Source organism: Pinus tabuliformis, chromosome 2_1 (genome assembly GCF_031772625.1).
Source record: "Pinus tabuliformis cultivar Carrire ecotype Pingquan chromosome 2_1, CPIR1, whole genome shotgun sequence".
NCBI classification, from domain to species: Eukaryota; Viridiplantae; Streptophyta; class Pinopsida; order Pinales; family Pinaceae; genus Pinus; species Pinus tabuliformis.
The window spans coordinates 753,819,028-753,839,218 of NC_142299.1; the positions used below are offsets into that span (position 1 = coordinate 753,819,028).

General features: G+C 36.4%; 1 protein-coding gene across 1 annotated transcript in view; it reads right to left on the minus strand.

Moving 5' to 3' along the window:
- LOC149202765 (phytyl ester synthase 1, chloroplastic-like) overlaps positions 1 to 20,191 on the minus strand; it is a gene marked incomplete at its 5' end in the record, with an annotated part of 221,087 nt that overhangs the window by 80,732 nt on the left and 120,164 nt on the right. Inside the window, 3 exons of the mRNA XM_089401684.1 lie at positions 13,352 to 13,465; positions 14,733 to 15,102; positions 15,383 to 15,516. Of these exons, the coding sequence (XP_089257810.1) occupies positions 13,352 to 13,465; positions 14,733 to 15,102; positions 15,383 to 15,516 (618 nt within the window). The remainder of the gene's footprint in view (positions 1 to 13,351; positions 13,466 to 14,732; positions 15,103 to 15,382; positions 15,517 to 20,191) is intronic.

Consider the following 20,191-nt stretch of genomic DNA (forward strand, 5'->3'; position numbering starts at 1 on the left):
CAATGTTCATCTCAGCTATTTTGGTTGTATATACATGTAACCCCAGTTTATCCGTTATAATAAAAGATGAGAAATTTCTTGTTCATTGTATTGCAGTGCTCTGTTTGTTTTTATTTTACATGGCAATCTTCTGCTAAATGAATAATAATTTAATGGTGAAATTTGGGTTGCGTTCAATTTCTGCAAATTTAGCAAAATACCCTGTTCAGGACATTACAGTGGTACCAGAGTTGGTGTTCCTGCCAACCTGAGGGTTTTTCTTCACAATCTGTTGGACCAAATTTATCAATTGTTACGGGAGTCAAAGTTGTATCGAAGACCAAATTTCTTCGGCTGAGTTTCTCTGATTTTCTTATTGAAGCCGAGCTAGTGGGTTTTAAAGGCCAAATTGATAATTCTGGTGGATTGCAAATTACTGGAGCCTGCGTGACATTGAATATGTGGGTATGATCTGCGAGTGTGCATACATATTTGTAGTTTGATCAAATACCCACCTGCGTGCTGAATTTTGCTGAGCATTGATTTGACTTCACCCTGAGTTGCTGAGCATCTTCCAGAGTTTGTCATTCCCAGGTCGAGATACCAATTCAGGGTGAGAACATATTACTGTAGGAGGATCGAATATCATTTCTGGGTGATCGACTTCAAAGGGCGACAAAATTCATTTATTTGATTTTTGATTCGCTGAGAGGCCATGTGGCTTGCGTAATCATCAAAGGGCCAAGTTGCTTCATCTTAAGTTTCTTGGCGTCATTTCGTTGCCAAATCCAAGTCAACGTATTCTCTGTGCCAAGACGTTCGGACCGTGAGCGATTTGTAGGGACAAATATCCTTGATCGAATGAAGAACGAGCAAAGCAAATGTGTGCCATTGTGTTGAATGGATGGCTGACCCATGTAGTGCGGTTAGAGTTTTAAATAAATCGGGTATCGAAAGACTAGGGGACGCAAAGGGAACCGACGTTTATTTTCCAGTCAAAGAAGTTGAGGCTGATTGGAGTGATTGAGATGGCGTGGTCGAATTGGATCAGTTCAGGTGGCGGCGGAAGGCCTCAGTGGCGCAGACCGTCTAGCGCTGGACCGACAACACTTAGATTAGTAATCTCTCGGGCTGCTAAGAAGGATGTTTCGTAGTTGGCTGACAACTCGTGGAAAAGGGATCTACGATCACGTGGATTGAATTCAGTCCGATTAATGTGAGGCAGAGAGGCTATGATTGTTTGTCACTGGATCCTATGCGCATAATGTTCGTGAAGGCCGACCTGTGCGCAAGAGGAACAACGTAATTTCTAGTGCGATTGAAGTATGCGTGACAAAGAGATTTTTGTCCAGCTGTGTGACGTATGAGTACACAAGGAACACCAGGAGTGGAACAATGATTTATGGAACGAAGAGCTAGGATGACGAGCCTAAACGCCCACTTCTGTAGGGTGAAAGAGCAGTGAATGTGCATGGAGGTCACAATTTTGAGTTGGGTCCATACTGTAACCATCAATTCGAGGAGCAAAAATGGTAGCAGACCAGACAATTTGAATGTGCATCCTAGCAAATCAAGTGTCGTGGCCACTACATGACAAGGAAGTGCGGGAAACAGGTCGTGGAATCAGTTTATTGAGCAGCAACGCACTTCGAATTGGCGGGCACCAAGTCTATGCGGGGATTGGGAACGAGCTACTTCAGTTTCTGGTGGAGTGATTTCATTATCAGAGGAGAATAAGTATCTGTCAAGGAAATGAACAGGTTCATTACCCCGTGAAAGTTACCTTTGTTCTTGTATTTATTTGACCATAAATGCTTGATGGAATGTTTTTGACAAAATACACCTTAAAATTTGTTGTGATACTTTAACAAACTTGGATAGGGTACATTACAGTACTGGTGCAGGGGTATATCAGAGTTGAGGTCTGTAAGGTTTTGAGTAGAGAGAGGAGTTACCAATTTGTTGTTATAGTTGTCTTGAGTCGGGGTGATGATTGAGGACTTTGTTGAGCAGAAGCTTATATGGTTGTAGCTTTAATACATGTACAGTTTATATGGTCCATGTCATTAACTCTTGTATATCTGGGATGCTAGTTATCCCACTGCTAGGAGTAAGATAAAGCCTATGTGTTGAGTCTGTTGGTAAAAGGTACGTAGGTTGAGTAGTGTCAGTAAATTTGCATCTTGTATGGTCAAGGGCAGAGCATATATCACTGTAAAATCATTATATACTTTTGTTGTGCTGTCAAGTCATGTAAGAGTCAACTTGATGTACTTGTCATCATTGAAGAAAAATATGGATCAAACCTTCATCAACTCTCTTAATAAACTAGCAGCAACCATCAACCAATCCCTTTCCAAAGGGACACTTACTTTGCTACAACACAAGCAGCCACATAAAAAACATGAGTTGGGGTACAAAATTTATGCACTTGGAACAGATTTGAGATGCATGGGAGTTACAACAAAAGCCATTCTCAAACTAGAAGAACTTGCTTCACTTCTCTCCAAGGTGCATCAGTCAGATGGGAAGAGCTTGGTTTGGGCTCTAAAACCAGCCATGCTTGCTCTCATACAACACAATTTTTTGGAGAATCCTTGTGTAGGGGTCACACTTCCAATTGTTTCTTATCTTAGTAGTATCATGAGGTTCACTGCACCTATACCTCCTTACAGTGATGGCCTTATGAGGAGAGTCTTCAGACTAATAGTGGAGACCTTTCATGATTTGGATAGCAGTGAGAGCCCTACCTTTGGGAAGAGGCTAGAGATTCTATAAGTCATGGCCTTGGTTAGATCTTATGACCTCATGTTTGAGCTGGAGTGTGATGATTTGATCCTGTAGATGTTCCAATGCTTCTTCAGCATTAGGAAACATCATCCTAACACAGTCATGACACACATGCAGTCCATTTTGTCCTCATGTATGGGAGGCCATGATGCCATTTGTAGGAGGTTGCAGTTTAGGTTGTTGGCCATTTGGAGGGAAGAACAGTTGGTTTCACCTGCTGCTTATGAACTAGCCGAAAGGTTAGTTGAGAAAAACATTGGACTGTTCAGGAGACGATTGACCCAGGAGGAGTTGCAGTGGATTTATGGCGACCAACCATGCAACAAGAATGAGATGAGGAGGAAGGGTCTTTGCTTCATCTGCAAGGAACCTTGGGGACCTGACCACTCATGCTTGAGAGATGCAGAGTAGATGGCAAAGGTAGAGTAGGAGGATATTCCTTCTGGCTTTCAAGATGAGGACTCTTCTTTGGATGAATCCATGGGGTCATACGAGGATGCCTCTGGGGAGCATGAGCAGTCATGTGGAGTTGTTGACAGCAGGACAGATTTATATTTTGATGTGTATGGTGAGCATTTAGTGGACCCTATGGTAGACATTCAGGATGATGAGTCACTGGTGATGAGTCAGCAGGAGCAGCATATGGTGGAGCATGAGTCAACTTAGGAGGATGATATGCACAGTATGCATAATGAACCTTTTGGGGAGAGCCAATTGGAGGTTCATGTTGAGCCCATGATGGAGGAGGATGAGCAGCCATCCTTGGGGCCAACCACTAATGGGGAGCAGGAAAATGTACAGACAGCTAGCAGGGTGGCATTGTTTGCAGACACATGTCTCCAGGAGGTGTTGGAGTATGAAAAGACAATTTTGCAAGAGATTGGTGGACTAGAGGAGCGTGGAGTTTCCTATCAGACGAGGGAGGTGGTAGTGCATCCATCTTTGGGTCTACCCATTGATGAGGTGCAAACAGATGTAGTGGCAGCCAACAAAGATGCAACATTTTCAAGCAACAACCCTCTCCAGGAGTACATAGACAGGGCTTGTAGCACAACTTGCCCACTTTTTCCCATTAGTGGGAGAGAGGCAGGATTTCTTGGACAAGTTTTGATTGACTGGGTAGAGCATTAGGAGTTGAGCATGGACTAGTATCAGCCTACTATACATATTCTTTGCACAGGTGTCCATACATTAGATTGGCAGGAGATCATGAGTCGGTATCCTATTGATGGAGTATCATTCTTAGTTCGGGGCACAATACAACAAGAACCCTTAGACGAGAGGGTTATTGCATGTTCCAGTGGATATTGGGTTATGGATCGATAGTTCGTTAGTATTTCAGTAGCACTAGCCCAACATCAGCAGAGTAGGGTTGACCTCGATCTATGCCAGAGGTTGGATTGGAGAGAGGTAATGAGTTGGTACGCAGTCGATGGGGCAACATTCATAGCCGAAGCTATAGCCCAACAAGAGCCATGGAGCATTGATGCTTGGTGGCATTGGGATCCAGGAGGTTTATTGATGACAAGTTCAGTCAAAGATTGGTCTGGGATCCGGGCATTGAGGGATCCGTTCTTGGTGGGTTGACACAGAGGCATAGCCTCACCTAGCGGTTTGTATGGGATCCAGGCATTGGGTCTCAGCTGCATTGGGCCACCAGACTGGTCCACAGGTTTGGATTGCTTGAGGGCAAGCAATCTTGGGGCGAGAGGACTTGTAATGTTCCTTTTTTTGGTGTTCCTCACGACATGGTTAGGATGGATTTTCAGGGCTAGGGCAGACAGGTCACAGGTACAGGTTCACTTCATCAGCAGGCCCAGGGGCTTATGGAGGTGTTTCATGGGATTTTGAGGAGCTTTTATGAGGTCTGGTAACATTCGCTTCGTATATTCCATCATCTGCACAGTTTGCCTTTCGTTCTATTGCATTTTGACAACTTTCAAAAAACTAAGTTATTAATGGGCCTGACTTAATTAACTATGCTTAAGGTGGCATTTCGGGAGGAATACTTTGCAGAACACCTTAGAGTAATAGCTCATTGGAACGAGAACGAGAAGATCTACATGATGGGATGGATAGAAGTGATTTTCGGAGGCTTGAGGAGGCATGGTGGCCAATTTAAAAGAATATTTTAATTAAGGGAAATGTGCTCAATGATTAAAATAATAATAAATAGGAGCTTTTAGAGGGGTCCATCAGATCTATAAAAAGACGAGGAGGAGGCCATTAGAGGACATCTTGGATTTGTTATTTCTTCTTGTATGAGAGGTTGGGAATTCAGTTCTCTACTTCCTTGGTAGCCCCACGTCGAAAACCCTAAGGTGATTTAGTGATATTGGGTGAGCACCCATCTCCCCTTGGTGAATTCATCCAAAATTCACAGGAGGGCTTAGCAATGGCAGTTTAGTTCAGTTTTGGGAGGCCGGTGTAGTGCAACAGATTATCTTGGAGGCCAACGTTCATGTCAACTATTTTGGTTGTATATGCATGTAAATCCCCAGTTTATCTGTTATAATAAAAGCTGAGAATTTTCATGTTCATTGTATTGCAGTGCTCTGTTTGTTTTTATTTTACATGGCAATATTCTCTTAAATGAATAATAATTTAATGGTGAAATTTTGGTTGAGTTTGATTTATGCAAATTTGGCAAAATACCCAGTTCAAGACATTACACCAAGTCACGGGATGAGGATTACATCATCAGGGGTTCTAGGAGAGTTTTGAGGATCTTTTATGGCATCCAATGACATTCTCTTGGCATACTCATTATCATGAGAAGCTCCGCACAACTTGTTTCTAATTCTATTGTTTTCTGATAATTCTTGTAAAATGAGTTTATTATTGAGCATAACTTAATTAATCACACTTACGGTGGCATTCCAGAAGGAATATCTGACAAAACACCTTAATGTAACAACTCGTTGGAACCAGAATGAGAAGATCTACAAGATGGGATGCTGAGAAGTGACTTCCAGTGGCTATAGAGAGTATGGTGGCCAGTTTACCATTTTCCCAGATTAAAATGACTTTAATTAGTCATTTAATTAAAAAGGGGAAAAAATAATTAAGGGGAAAAGGCCAAAAGTGACTTAAATAAATTAAAAAGTCGTTGAAGATGAAGTAAAGGGAGAGCTTCTAGAATAATAATAAAATAATAAAATAAAATACTTCAAGAAGATTGGAGATCTATCTATTGGACCTTTAAAAGGAGGAGGAGATCATTTGAGGACATCTTGGATTGTTAGTATTTTCTGTTTGATGAGGTTTGGAGAACATAGTTCCCAGCTTATGTAGCCCCAGGACGGAAACCCTCGGGTTTGCTATTGTGTGTTGGAAAAAAGCCCAACGCTTTTGAGGAGAATTCACCTAGAAACCTCATAGTGCTTCAACGGAGGTTTGTAGAGAATGTTTGCAGTAGTGCTTATTAGTCGCAGTTAATTTTGGAGGCCCAATCCAGCGTCATAGCAGATCTTCTAATGGCTGTCATCGCAATTATATTCCACAACATTATATCTAAATTGCTCAATATTATAATAAAATTGCTTTATTCCCATTTTTTGTTTTATTTTAGCATTTCGGGTTTGACTACAAAATTTTACTCGTACTGCAAATTTTATAATGCAAGTGTGCAATTTTGCATGGGATCGAGAAGATTTTTTATGGCTTAATGTATTTTTGGTAAAACCCTGATAATTTATAATTTGGTATATTACGAAAGTCTACGCAGTGCATTCATTTTATTTTCCCATAAATTGTCCATTTTTTTACTGCCCAAAAATTGTTTGCAACAACAACATGAATCCAATCACTTATACAATTCTATCTGCAACGCACAATATTAATAAGGTTGGTGAAAGATCAAGCAAACCTCTCATCAAGTGAAAGATAATCCAGAGTTAACTTCTTTACATGTATGAGCCAACTTTTCTCGACATCAAAACAATAAAAGAAATTGAAACTTATGAGGATTGAAACAATAGATGAAATTCTTATATGTTTTAATCTTTTAATTTTAGTTGAGCTAATTTTTTGTTATATTTTAATTTTTTTGTACGCTGGCATTTAAATTTTTTTGACATACAATCTTACATTATGCCTATACATCTCGCCCATACTGGGCTATAGAGCGCCTCTTAGTGCAATAACCAACCAAGCAAATACTCTCAACTTATAAGAAAATTGAATATACCAAGCACTATTAAGCCTACAAACCCATATGTCCTTCGCGTTTGTGGATAGGTAGTCTGCATAAGGACTAGGGTAACAAGTATCTTTGAAGAATCATGGAATATAGGTGTTGAGTGTCATACTATAGAAGCAGATAACCAAAGCACCAACCCCAATCCCTTAAAAATGGCCCAGGCATCCCAATGTTCATTTTAGACAACTCAAACTCTTAAATAAGTCCTCTCAACTCCATAATCAACATATAGTGATGGGCAAGAAGACCATACTCTAAGAAAGATCAAGTACTTCCAAGAATGAGATGCAGAGAATCCGACAAATCTCCCTAGAAGAAGATGCCTTTTTCTATTGAAATTGCTAACTTGAAATCAAGGCAACATTGCAACTCAAGATCCTTCCTCCTGCCTGTTACTTGATCACATCAAGGGATAAGTTGGTAACTAGAGGAGATTTTTTCTCTTATGATCTTAAATACAAACAATAGTTCCACAATTGACATCAGTGTTTCTCCACAAACAATTACTTGGATATGCTCTCGCACCATGCTCATCTCACTTATTTGACAATTTTGGTGGTCGACAAACAAGGTACATCTATTCACTGTTCCATATTTAGTGTTATTGACATGTATTTCGCATAAATGTAGTGAGTTGAATTGGATAATGAACCATGATGCTTTGAATGTTATGAACCATGCATCTTAAAAATGATAAGAAGCCAATTATTATAGTCAACGTCAACTAGGAAACCTCATTTTACAATGAATATAATGTATAAGACAAGATTTGATTATCCTAAGAATAGGTCTCCTTGGTACATATAAAGGAGCCAAAGGGTACAATTATAATGAAATGGTACATTTAATGAGGGGTTTTGTGTGAATGCCTAGTAAGGAAGGGGTCTATGCGCTCCCCTTTCTGCATCCTCATGCATCTCAAATTCTCCTCAAGATACATCTTTCGCTCCTCGGAAGATCCCTCGTATAGCGTAGCAAGTGCCTCCCACATCTGTCGGGCAGTATCTTTGCCAGCTATGTGAGACACCACATGATCTCGAACTCCATCGAGAATCAGCCTCTTTGCCTTCGCCATCTCCTTCTTGTAGGTCTTAAGTGGATCTGCATCTGCGGGTAAAGCTACCACGACATTGATATAAGATTTGAGATCGTACTCATCTAGAAGACGCAAAATTCTTGCCTTCCAGATCACATAGTTGCAGGCTCCCTCCAATCGATCCTGATCTCTCAGCCCTGCTACTTCCATCTTTGCAAAAATGTCGAATTCCTCCTCTTCTCCTCTACGTAGCTACTGACTGGCTCTACGCACTCCCTGTTGGAGTGGGAAAATCTGCTCATAGCTACTGCTGCTTTGCTAGGAAAAATCAAACTTCTGGGTTAGAAGTCCCCTGAGAAAAGAATTCCCTCAGTTTGTGCTCTTCCTTCCTCCTAACGCTATTTTGCAATAGCAAACTGCAGATCTGCTCTACAAGGAAAATACTGTGTCTCCCTCTGCCTCTGGTAAGATCTGATCTAGAAAATCTAATTATGTCGATTCTCTTAGAGAAATAAATTTTCCTTAAAAACTGACCCTCCTGGCCCAAGGACTGTGCTGCCTCTTGAGGGTTTCAAACTACTGCCTCTACAGAGATTCAAAATTCCTCCTCTCTTCTGCTATTTAGCTCTCCGGCTTATAATTTGTGCTCTGATACCATGTGAAAATTTGGCTAACCCCGAATCCTACTGCAGCAACTGATAATATTTCTTCTATTTGTTAAATTAATTAAACAAATTATTTGCAATTTCATACAGAAAATATCGAAACATATACATTGCATCCTTCACAAATACAATATAGCAGAAGAAAAATAATTCTCGAAGAATAGATGCACACACACACAAATAACACTGTTATTTTGGAACAATGTCCCAGAAAAACCCAACTTGGGAAAATTGGTGCAGCAGCTGAGGGTTTTATTATTAAGTAGTAGTAAATTTGAGTACAAATCTATGGAATCTCAAATCTAGCTTTCCATAGAGAGAAATAACTGACAGGAGATCTAGTGAGAAAAATATCACTCCCACTGGTGATCCGACACTAACCTTGGCTCAAGATGAGCTGCCCCTTGCTGCCTCTGCGTCAGCCTACACAAATCTACGTCCCACAACTCAGACTGGCGTCTCTCTCGCTATTTGATCAGCTACTCTTTGAAAAATTGATCCTCCTAGCCTCCGGGCTCCCACTCCGGCTTTTGGCACTGAATTTCGACTTCTCCTCAGAAAAATACGGATCTCCCTCTGAAGCTCTGACCGGTGATCCAACACTGACCTTGGCTCAAGATGCGCTGCCCCTTGCTGCCTCCGCATCAACCTACGCAAATCTATGTCCCACAACTTGGACTAGCGTCTCTCTCGCTAACTGATCAGTTGCTCTTTGAAAAATCGATCCTCCTGGCCTCCGAGCTCCCACTCCGACTTCTGGCACTGAATTTCAACTTCTCCTCAACAAAATATGGATCTCCCTCTGAAGCTCCGCGTTGCCTCTCTATGGCACTCATTGCCTCTCTGCTATGCACTCACTGGATTGGAGAAAATTCCTTCCGGCCTTACTATCCCTGCCCCTCTCTCACTGCTTCGAGCTCACTAGATCTCCCTCCAGCAACTCAGCGCTGCTACTCTGGAGTTCGATTTGCCAGTAAATTCGAACTACTACTGGCTCTCAAGTGTGTTCTCCAACCCCCATCAAATTTCGTCTTATAATCTCTTGTTCACGCTTCAATGACCAAGATTAAAACATAATCGATGGCTAAGATTAACTACAAATCGATCCAAGTCTTCTTCTAGAAGATTCTCACCATGACTTAATTAATACCCTTTAATTAATAAGATTTCCTAAGTTTAGACTTAGGAACCATTAAAAAACAATTAATTATTTTAATTAAGTCATCTCTAGGTGGAATTTCCAGAAACGATTTCTGGGTTTTGGAGAATACATGTATTCTAGCCTCTCCACCAAATTTCGTGGCTAGAACACATCCGATGCTACAAAAACTAACATTTTGAGGTTAACATGGGACTTGTCTGAGGATTAACATGCCCCCTCCCCTTCAAACAAGTGTTTTCCTCAACACTTGACCAACTGCTGGTGTTTTTGCATGAAAAAATCATCTTCCCATGTTGCCTCTTCCACAGGTAGGTTTTTCCATTTGATGAGGTATTCAGTAATTGCTCGATTTCTCAACTACCTAATCCTTGTTTTCAGGATTGTTTCTAGTTCTAGTATGGTTTTCCCTTCTTCATTAGTCTCTAGTAAAATTGTTTGGACTAGGATATTGTTTATGCAAGAAATATGAAAGATTGGATGTACACATGAAGATGGAGATAACTTGAATTTGTAATCCATACTTCCAATTCTCTACAACACCTTGTAAGGGCCATAATACCTTAGTGCTAATTTATTGTCCCTTTGTTGTTTGATATGGTTGCACTATCACTCATATCTAATCCCCCCTTTCAAATTCCCTTTCACTATGATGTTGATCAATTTGTTTCATCCTATTTTTTGCTATAACCAAGTTGTCCTTCAATAGTTTGAGAACCTCATGTTGGTGCACTATGTGGCCCTTCATTGCTTGAGCCTTCACAATCCCTTTCAAGTGTGATGTGATGGATGGAAGATGATATCCATAAAGTGCCATAAATTGGGACATTTTTTATGAAGTATGGAAAGATGTGTTTTACAACTTCATTTGCTAGAGGCATGGTTGAAACATTGGGTGTTCCCCTCCAAGCACCTAGTTAAATATATTTGGGAGGGTTCGCAAGGATAGGTTCAATGTGAGGTTTTTCCATCTCTTTATTATTCTCATGGATGATCTACAAAATTACCAATAGTTCATTGCTGAAATATTCTTTGTAGAAGGGTAGCTTTATCACAAAAGAAGAGATCAAGGATGAAATTATCTAACCCTCCCTACTCCCTTAGATAACCTTGAATAGTTGAAGAATTTTGCTATCATCATTTCTATTGTTTGGAATGGCTTTTACCACCTTCTTTATTAATTGGTCACACATTATTGTTGACTATAATTTCATGGTCGTTATGGTGTTTCTTATTTAAGGGATGTCACTTTTTTCTTGCTTAATATAAAAATCTATTTTGGACTAATTATCGAAAATCAATGAAGGGCTCAATCTCCTTCATATTTAAACCCTCTTTCTCTCTTTGATATTAAACTCCATTACCCAATTAGATAGACACTAGTCTTGGTAAACTTCACCATAATTCTATTCTAAAGAACATCCGCAAAAACAATTTCTTCTACTATTTCCCCCCTTGCTCCCCTTATGCAAAAAAAGAACTAGCCTAAAGTGAGAGGAAGAGTTATGTGGTGAAAATGGGAAACCTTCTTAATTTCCTTTAAGGTTGCACTTGGTTAAGGGAGTTTGTAACTTTTGAATTGTAGGTTAGGAAGCAACAATAAGCTTTCCAGTCATGATGGTGAATGGGTATGTCCCTTAGTTAAGTCATATCCTTGAGTTAGGTTATGTCTTTTAGTTTATTATTATTATTATTTAATATTTTATTTATATATGTTATGTTGAAGAATAGTTCATTAATTGAATATCCAATATCTGAAGGTCAAGGAGTTGAAATCCATATAGGGCAATCAATATAATAGAATAATGAATGAGATACACTGGTAAAATGCCATATAACAACATACTTATACACATTAACTAATAATGATGGTGAACAATTATGTCCCTTATTTAGATCATGTCCTTTAGTTAGGTTATATCTTTTAGTTTTAGTTTTATTATTGAATGTTTTATTTATATATTTTATGTTTATTACTTTCTTCTAAAAACAAATGAAAACAATTAAGAAATCTTTAAACATTAAAGTAAAGAGAGATTGAAAAGAATGAGTACATTGCACACCATTTTGAGTCCTTACCTATAAAGTTGTGAAAACTAGTAGTAAGTACCAGGCTTCAAAAATTGATGAACAATAGTATGTTAAACATGGCAACAAGCAACGATTTCAACTTCACAAGTTCACAACCACACATAGCAGTGAGTACTAACAAGGTTCAAGGACTAAGATTAATGGGGAGCCATTAGAGGATCAAGAAATTTCAGCCTAAAAGTGGTCTCCTAAGGAAAAATAATAAAATAATAGTTGAAATAATAAAATAAGGGGTGAATTTTGGAGGGAAAAGAAGAAAACTATTTTTTAATTGTATTCTTGGCTTATCTCCTTATAGGTTTACTCGGATTTCAAGTATAGACACTTGTTGGATGCAAAATTAAATTCTACATCCAACGAGTACCCATTATGCATACTTTTGAGAAGACCCACATTGATAAAATTGAAGATACATTAAAAAAGTGTGTTCGACATGTTTTTGTAATGTATCTTCAATTTTTATCAATGTGGGTGTTCTCAAAAGTATGCATAATGGCTACTTGTTGGATGTGGAATTTAATTTCGCATTCAACAAATGTCTACACTTGAAATTTGAGTAAACCTATAAGGAGAAAAGCCAAAAGTACAATTTAAAAGAGTAGTTTTCTTCTTTTCCCTCCAAAATATGTACATGTACTTCTTTTTAAATTTATAAGATTTTGATTGGCTTACATATTACGACATGAAAATTTCATGGACACTTTTAGGATGAAATTTCCTCTAATAATTGTAGTAGGCTTTAAAGTTCAAGCTTCACAAACATGAACTATTCAATGTAATGTATGAGAAGAATGACAATGGGTTTATGAAGAGTATGGTGGTGGGCCAAGTCTATATTTAGGGTTTTCATCTCCGCAAAGTCTTTTTATTTATTTTTTAGAATTTCTTGATAAACACAATGAGCACCCAAATAGTATCTCCAGAAATGTGCAGGTTTTGTTGAAAATGGAGGCAACAACTAAGATGGTTTAGAAATAAAAGCTCAAGTTTCACTCAAAACACAAGAGTCTCCTCAAGAAACACATTACTCAAAAAGAAACCAAAAAAAAATTGTGCCAAAATCAACGTTTGTAATGTTCTTTTTTGTTATGTTACTAGTAACTTAACTCCCCTTTATTTTACTTTTATCTTCTAAGGTTTAACATAGAAAACCAAGGTATTTAGCCAAAACAATTGCAATACCGAGGCACATTTGGCATGTGGTCACTAATGCCACCAATATAAACATAGAGAAACAAAGGAACAACCATGAAGCAAATAGAATGATGTAAAATTGAAAACTGCAATTTGAACATGCACTACAGCAATTTGAAGAACGTTCACAGATAGAAGGCTTTAATCAACTGGATACACTATATCTCAATATTATTAACTAGAACACACAAAAAGAAATTTTGAAAACAATTAACCTGGTCTCCATGTACTCATACCTCAGCAATGTCATCTTCTCCAACAGCAGCAAAAGGAATGATTGTGGCCCCAAACCTAGCTGCCATTCGAACAAATTCAGACCTTTCTGGCCAAAACAACATGTACTGCTCTCCCTGTGGTAATACAAACAGTAATTGGGCTATTGTCCATATTAGAAGCATAGCTTTCAAAGGGGAACTTAGCGCAAGCTTATAGTTAAGATATCAACAGTGCCTTTCTTGATGTTTTTGGAGGAGATCCTCAAAATATAATCTAAGAGATTCACAATCTTAGAAATATAATCTCTAAAATCTTAGCATCAAGACTAATCAACCCTAATCTCTAAACCACGGAGAATATCATAGCCTTTACTCCAAATGAACAAGCATAATGTATCAAATATAAAGTCAGAAACAAGTTTATCTGGATAGTTTTCAATGAAACTTTAGTTGATGTGGATTATAGAAATTATCAGACATTAGGTCCTGCCAGTCTCCTATATATTTACCAAATATTCCATTTGGAAACGGGGGGTTATTTTCTAATTATACAGCAAAACTTGATTCCTCTACAAAGTTCTGTGCAGTCTAATGTAGTATAATAAAATATTAACAGACATCGCACAACATATCTTGACCATGATAAAAAAGTGTGCAATTTTGATGATTGCATGCCAATCTTGAGTTTTAAAAGACGAGGTGTAATATGTTTAAATTTGGTAAAATCTCAAGGCATTCTGTTAAATACAGGCCTTCAAAGAGCATTTATATGATTCAATCTCACTGAATTGATAAACTTAAGCTCAATTTGTTCCACAACATATTTGGGTCTTTTCTTTTCATATTTATTGAGCCGAGATGCTCATTCTACAGCCCAGTATGATGTGTAAGTTTGTTCATCCGTAATCAAAGTTGAAATTTTGCTATGTCAGCCCAAATAAAAAAATTTAAAAATCTAAAAAAAAAATTAAATAACTATACAAAACATTTAAATAATGTCGGCTCATAAAAAAAATGCACGTGAAGGAATTGGATCCCTCTCGGCTCATGTTAGATCCATATTTAAGATAGATAATTGGATCCCTCTCGGCTCATGTTAGATCCATATTTAAGATAGATCTATGCTGGTTAATAAATAAATAATGTCTCACTGCAAGCAGGCTATCTCTTGCCTCTAGGAAAAATGAGAAAGAAAGAAATAAAATAAAAATGGTAAATGAACCTTCAAAGATCATATGTTAGATCCATATTTAAGATAGATCTATGCTGGTTAATAAATAAATAATGTCTCAGTGCAAGCAGGCTATCTCTTGCCTCTAGGAAAAATGAGAAAGAGAAAATAAAAATGCGAAATGAACGTTCAAAGATCATATATTAGTGCGATGTCAACCATACTACATACCTTTCGATGGAAAGCTTCACGTGCCCCTCCTGGATACAATAGAGCAAATGATCTTGTCGAAAGAAGTTTGAAGAAGTTCTTCCCAGAGACAGGCACTGCACCAAAAAGTTTTACTGAATCAATAGAGTTTGGTTCTTGTAGCCCTTCTTCTGACCTCTTACCAAACAAAGACGGATGAGCAATGCCACGAAGTAGAATGTCCCGTTCTTTAATAATTTCTCCAACCAGGGGAATTAGTTCTAAGCCCATCAACATGTGATAGCCAACAAATAGAACAGGCCCATCCTGAGGAATCCCTGTAAGTCCTTTCACTATCTTGCCATCGTGTAGAGTAGAAAACATAACAGGACTAGTTGCTAGGTGATACCACCTACACAGTTCATCAAATGTTTTCAAATAAAGTTTTTATATAAAAACCACTATTTCAACAATATATTGATAACGATTGACAGATAAAAAATGTCAGGATCTAGCCGGTAAACCAGATTCAAACATCTGACATGATTTTGGAATTTTACATGCAATGTGATTTGCTCTTCACAGACACATAAAAATAAGATTGAAAATTTCAAAGAAATGTATTTCTTATTAAAGAGAATAGTCTTTTAAACAACGTTAGGATACTTCATCGAGAATCAAGATACACATACCCATTTTGTCGATCATAGACTTCTTTGAATTCTTGTGGAGTTGGGGCAACAAAGTCCAAAACATAGTCACGGTTATTTGAACGGCGATAAAGATTAGTGCTCTTTATCAAAGTTGCTAAATTGACATTGTCCTCCTGTCATTAACCAAGCATGCTTATATTTTCACATATAATTGGAAATTTAAATATTTATTCTAAACTGTTGACTAAATTCTCCACATTCAGCACAAAGGATGTTGACATTCTTCCCTAATGCACAAAAAATATTAGATTTTCCATGGAATTCATGAATATGCTACAATATGTTAGACATCAGACGAAATTATCACTTTATGCAGTTTTCATCGATAAGCTCAGATAGTAGTTCATAGGACAAACTCAGATAGTAGTTCTTCTGAAGTAATGGAGTGATCCCATACTAAAACGCTTAAAAATTCAGGATATACACCCCGAAATATATCAATTTGTCTAATTTTTTCAACTGACTTAAAAAAAGAGAACATAGAAATGACGATGTTTGACCTGACCAAATTTTACTGCAAACATGTGATAGACAAAAGGATTACATAGTCTTCACTTGTATGGTTGGCATAAACACTAAAAAACATGAAAAAATGGCAAATATTGTTAGTTGACATGAAAGAAAGAACAAGAGAAGAGAGAATTCATTAAAATCACTTGTGATGCTCGTATCCATCATCTCATTTTACTGTGTGGTGTGTTACGATGCCTTTGGGTAGATGCATACCTAACCCTTGTTTATTAACAGTAATTCCTTGTTATGAATAAACCTTATCTCCTAACCCTTGAATGCCTATTTCTATTGCACTCAACATTTTTATATGTTTTTCAATGTTTTTTTTCAATTGACTGTTTTTTTTTATGTCTGCTATTTGATCTTCTATCTCGAATTAAATCAAACTCAATTTCCTTGATTTGGAACTACCCTCCAATATAGTGATAATAAACTTCTATGTGATTAAGAACAAGAGAAGAGAGAATTCATTAAAATCACTTGTAATGCTCGTATCCATCATCTTATTTTACTGTGTGGTGTGTTACGATGCCTTTGGGTAGGTGCATACCTAACCTTGTTTATTAACAGTAATGCCTATTGATTTGTTATGAATAAACCTTATCTCCTAACCCTTGAATGCCTATTTCTATTGCACTCAACATTTTTATATGTTTTTCAGTGTTTTTCTTCAACTGACTGTTTTCTTTTTAATATGTCTGCTATTTGATCTTCTATCTCGAATTAAATCAAACTCAATTTCCTTGATTTGGAACTACCCTGCAATATAGTGATAATAAACTTCTTTGTGCTTAAACTGATTTTTAAAATTTGGATTCTTTGTCAACCTGTTTGTACTTTCATTATCGCTAATTATTGGTGCTGGTTTATAACTTCTACGTGCTTAATTTGATTGTAAAAAGATGGATTCTTTGTATTTTCATTATCACCATTTAATGGCATTGGTTTTTATTGACAATGGTTCATGTTTTTCAATTTTTGACAAATTAATACTGCTTTTGATGAAACCTATTCTTTGTATTTTTAGTTTTCCATTTTCTACTTTCATAAACTCTGAACTTTATCCTTCTTTCTTTTGGGCGACTTAATCTAAATTGATCACTTACCCAATTTATTGTATTTTATAGGAGACTTGGTCATTTTGACCTACTCCCCATGGTTTCTTACTTTGTATGGAGTGTTTCCCCATCATATAGTATAAGGAGATTGTGATCACATATGAGCAACTAGTACCATAGCCACTTTTCTAGTGATATGGAGTTTTGGTTCCTATCCAATGTGAGAAATCCTACTCAATCATTCAAAGTTTAAATTTAGTACATGCTTCATTGCTATGCTACATAGTGGGGTGAGCGCATGGAGTTGGGTTATGCTTTTTGGCAAAGAGAGAACGTGTTTTAGTGAAAAAAGGATGCTTGATTGAGCAATTTTTAAGCGCTCGATTGAGTGTTTAAACAAACCCTCGATTGAGCTCCTTTCTAACCCAAGTTAAACGCTCAATCGAGATTTAGGGCTTGATCGATCTCTATGGCTCAATCAAGTGCTATGGGTCGATCGAGCCCTTTCTCTTAAAGAATCCAGATAGTTGTCCGCGCAAACCATGTTGCGCAGACCACGAGGAAAAGGGAGTTTGATGGAAGATTTATAAGCTCGATTGACATGGAAGAACTCAATCCCACCAACCCCGCCAATGATCCAGAAGCTCAAGCTAAGGTAGGTTTCCTGTCTTTTTTGTATCTTTTATTTATTTATTTTGCAAACTAAAATAAATTAATTTGGAAAAAAATATACCATACGAAAACCACAAAAAAACCAAGAAAACCACCAAAAAACCCTTGAAAACCACAAAAAATCTATAATTTAAGTTTTTATTTTTATTTTTATTTTTTTTTATTTCATTATATAAGTTATATGGAATGGTAGCATGTTTATTATGAATATTTTCTATGGTAAAGATTTTATTTTTTAATTATTCTAGGTATTAAAGTTTTTCTTAGGAATTTAGTGAAATAAATATAAAAAAAAATGTTATTTACAATGCATTTTAAATTTCGAACAAATTTGACCAAAAATATGCCCAAAAAAATTCAAAACAAAAAACAACTAAACTATAACGCTTTAGGTTGACGTGATGAATATGATTGCTCATGGTGAACTTCCATCAGATCAAATAAGAAATTTTATTTTCTTTTTTATTTTAAATTTAAATTAATTTATATTTAAATATTTTTTTAATAATAAATATTGTAATTTGTTTTAAAAATTAATTGTACTTAAATAAAATATTAACTAAATTTGAAGTCCAAAACTAGAAATTTTTGTTATATGACATATATATATATATATATAAAAACTAACAATGACATAACATAACTATATATAAATAACAAAAATATATAAATAACAAAAATTTATAAGGTATAGCATATATATATATATATATACATGTTTTATAATTATTTAACATAATGCGCTCTTCATAATAACATAAGATGGGTGATGCTCTACAATTTTTTAAGACTCTAATTTATCTATAAATTGTAATTTTCCTTAAAATTTTCACTAATCATTTTTGTAGAATTATTTTAATTTAATGATATCACAACTATATATCTCTTAATTCCCACCCTTATTAAAATTATTAGTTGAGTAATAAAATTATAACTTACACTTCCTATATTTTTATTAAGCTATATAACATAACATAGCATATATATATATATATATATATATATATTCAAGTTTCAACAATGCATCATTGATACATACATTAAATCCATGATGAAAAGTGCATTTCAAGTGAATATAAGCATTTTGACTATTTTTTAATTTGTACCATATTGTTTCATTGTGTGTTCAAGTTTCAACAATGCGTCATTGACACATACATTTAATCCATGATGAAAAGTTCATTTAAAGTGAATATTAGCATTTTGACTCTTTTCTAATTTGTACCATATTATTTCATTATGTAGTGTGTTGTACCAGAAACATTGACTTCATGTGTCAAAATCAAACATTATAAGAACTTATCTTATGGTGTATTTGGCTAGCATGAAATTTTATTAGTTTTGCAAATAGTTTTATGTCAATTGTTTAAATATTTTTTCTCTATGAATAAAATGCATTATTTAGAAATGAGAAAAAATGTAAGTTAGATTTGATCACTTTTGTTGATTGTGTTTACATGGAACTCAATACTATGGTTGATAATTTATCAAAAAAGAGACTCTAAAGTTTAAGACTTTAGCCTAGATTATTCTACTTTGAGTTTATAAATAGATTTCTTGTCAACATTCTTTCTATGTCAATTTTTTTTGTTGGATTAGTTTATATTTATTATATGTAATTTGTAGAGACATCTCCCATATGCCCCCCAATTGCAGCCTGTTGGAGTGTTGAAGGATCTACTATACATGGTCGGGCTCGTGATAGATCACGTAGCCCAACCAGAGTGTGTGTTCCACTCATATATCCTCCCTTTGACACTAGTAGGAGTGTTAGAGGCAGTTTTTTTGTCTCTATTGATGATCTTGCTACCAATAGTGGACCTTCCTCACCTGTTGTAGGTACACCTCTCACATTTTAAATCCTATTTAAACTTTATTTGTTTGTCTTGAACTTGTCTTTAATTTTTAAATCGTCTCCAATTAACGTGTTTGAATTTAATCTATATGTGATTATGCTTCTAGTTTGTTATATATGTTAAATTATGTTTATGATTTGTAGACCCTCAATAGGGCGAAGATGAGGATCACAATGCAGCAATGCTATAGGCAATATCACAATTGAGGATGTTAGGGCCCAACAAACATGGATCACACGAGTGCTGAATAAAATCTCTGCTAGTTCACCTACCAAGTGTAGTTTGTCTTTGATGCTAGATAGCATCAATAGGTTGATCAAGACCTATTAGAGCCCATATAGCCACCTCCTATATTTTATACATAAGATTAGGAGGTTAGAGGCCCACATACTTGGAAGGCAGTGAAAGATGCCACCAAGAACATTAATGTTCGTGGGGATTTGTTTGACATCCCTCCGAACGATCATGCTAGACATGTTGGTCCAATTCCACTAAAATATTTCAAGAATGTTGATACGGCCCCTTTTGTTTATGATCGATTCATTGGAGCTTGGGGCTAGTTCCCTCACCATGACGAGGTCCTCATTTACTTTGCAAAGCCAAGTTCGTGCTACATTATTATTAGGGAAAATTTTAACGATGGAAATTTATTCTAAAGTTTAGAAACCCTGGCGAATCTTACTAGTCCC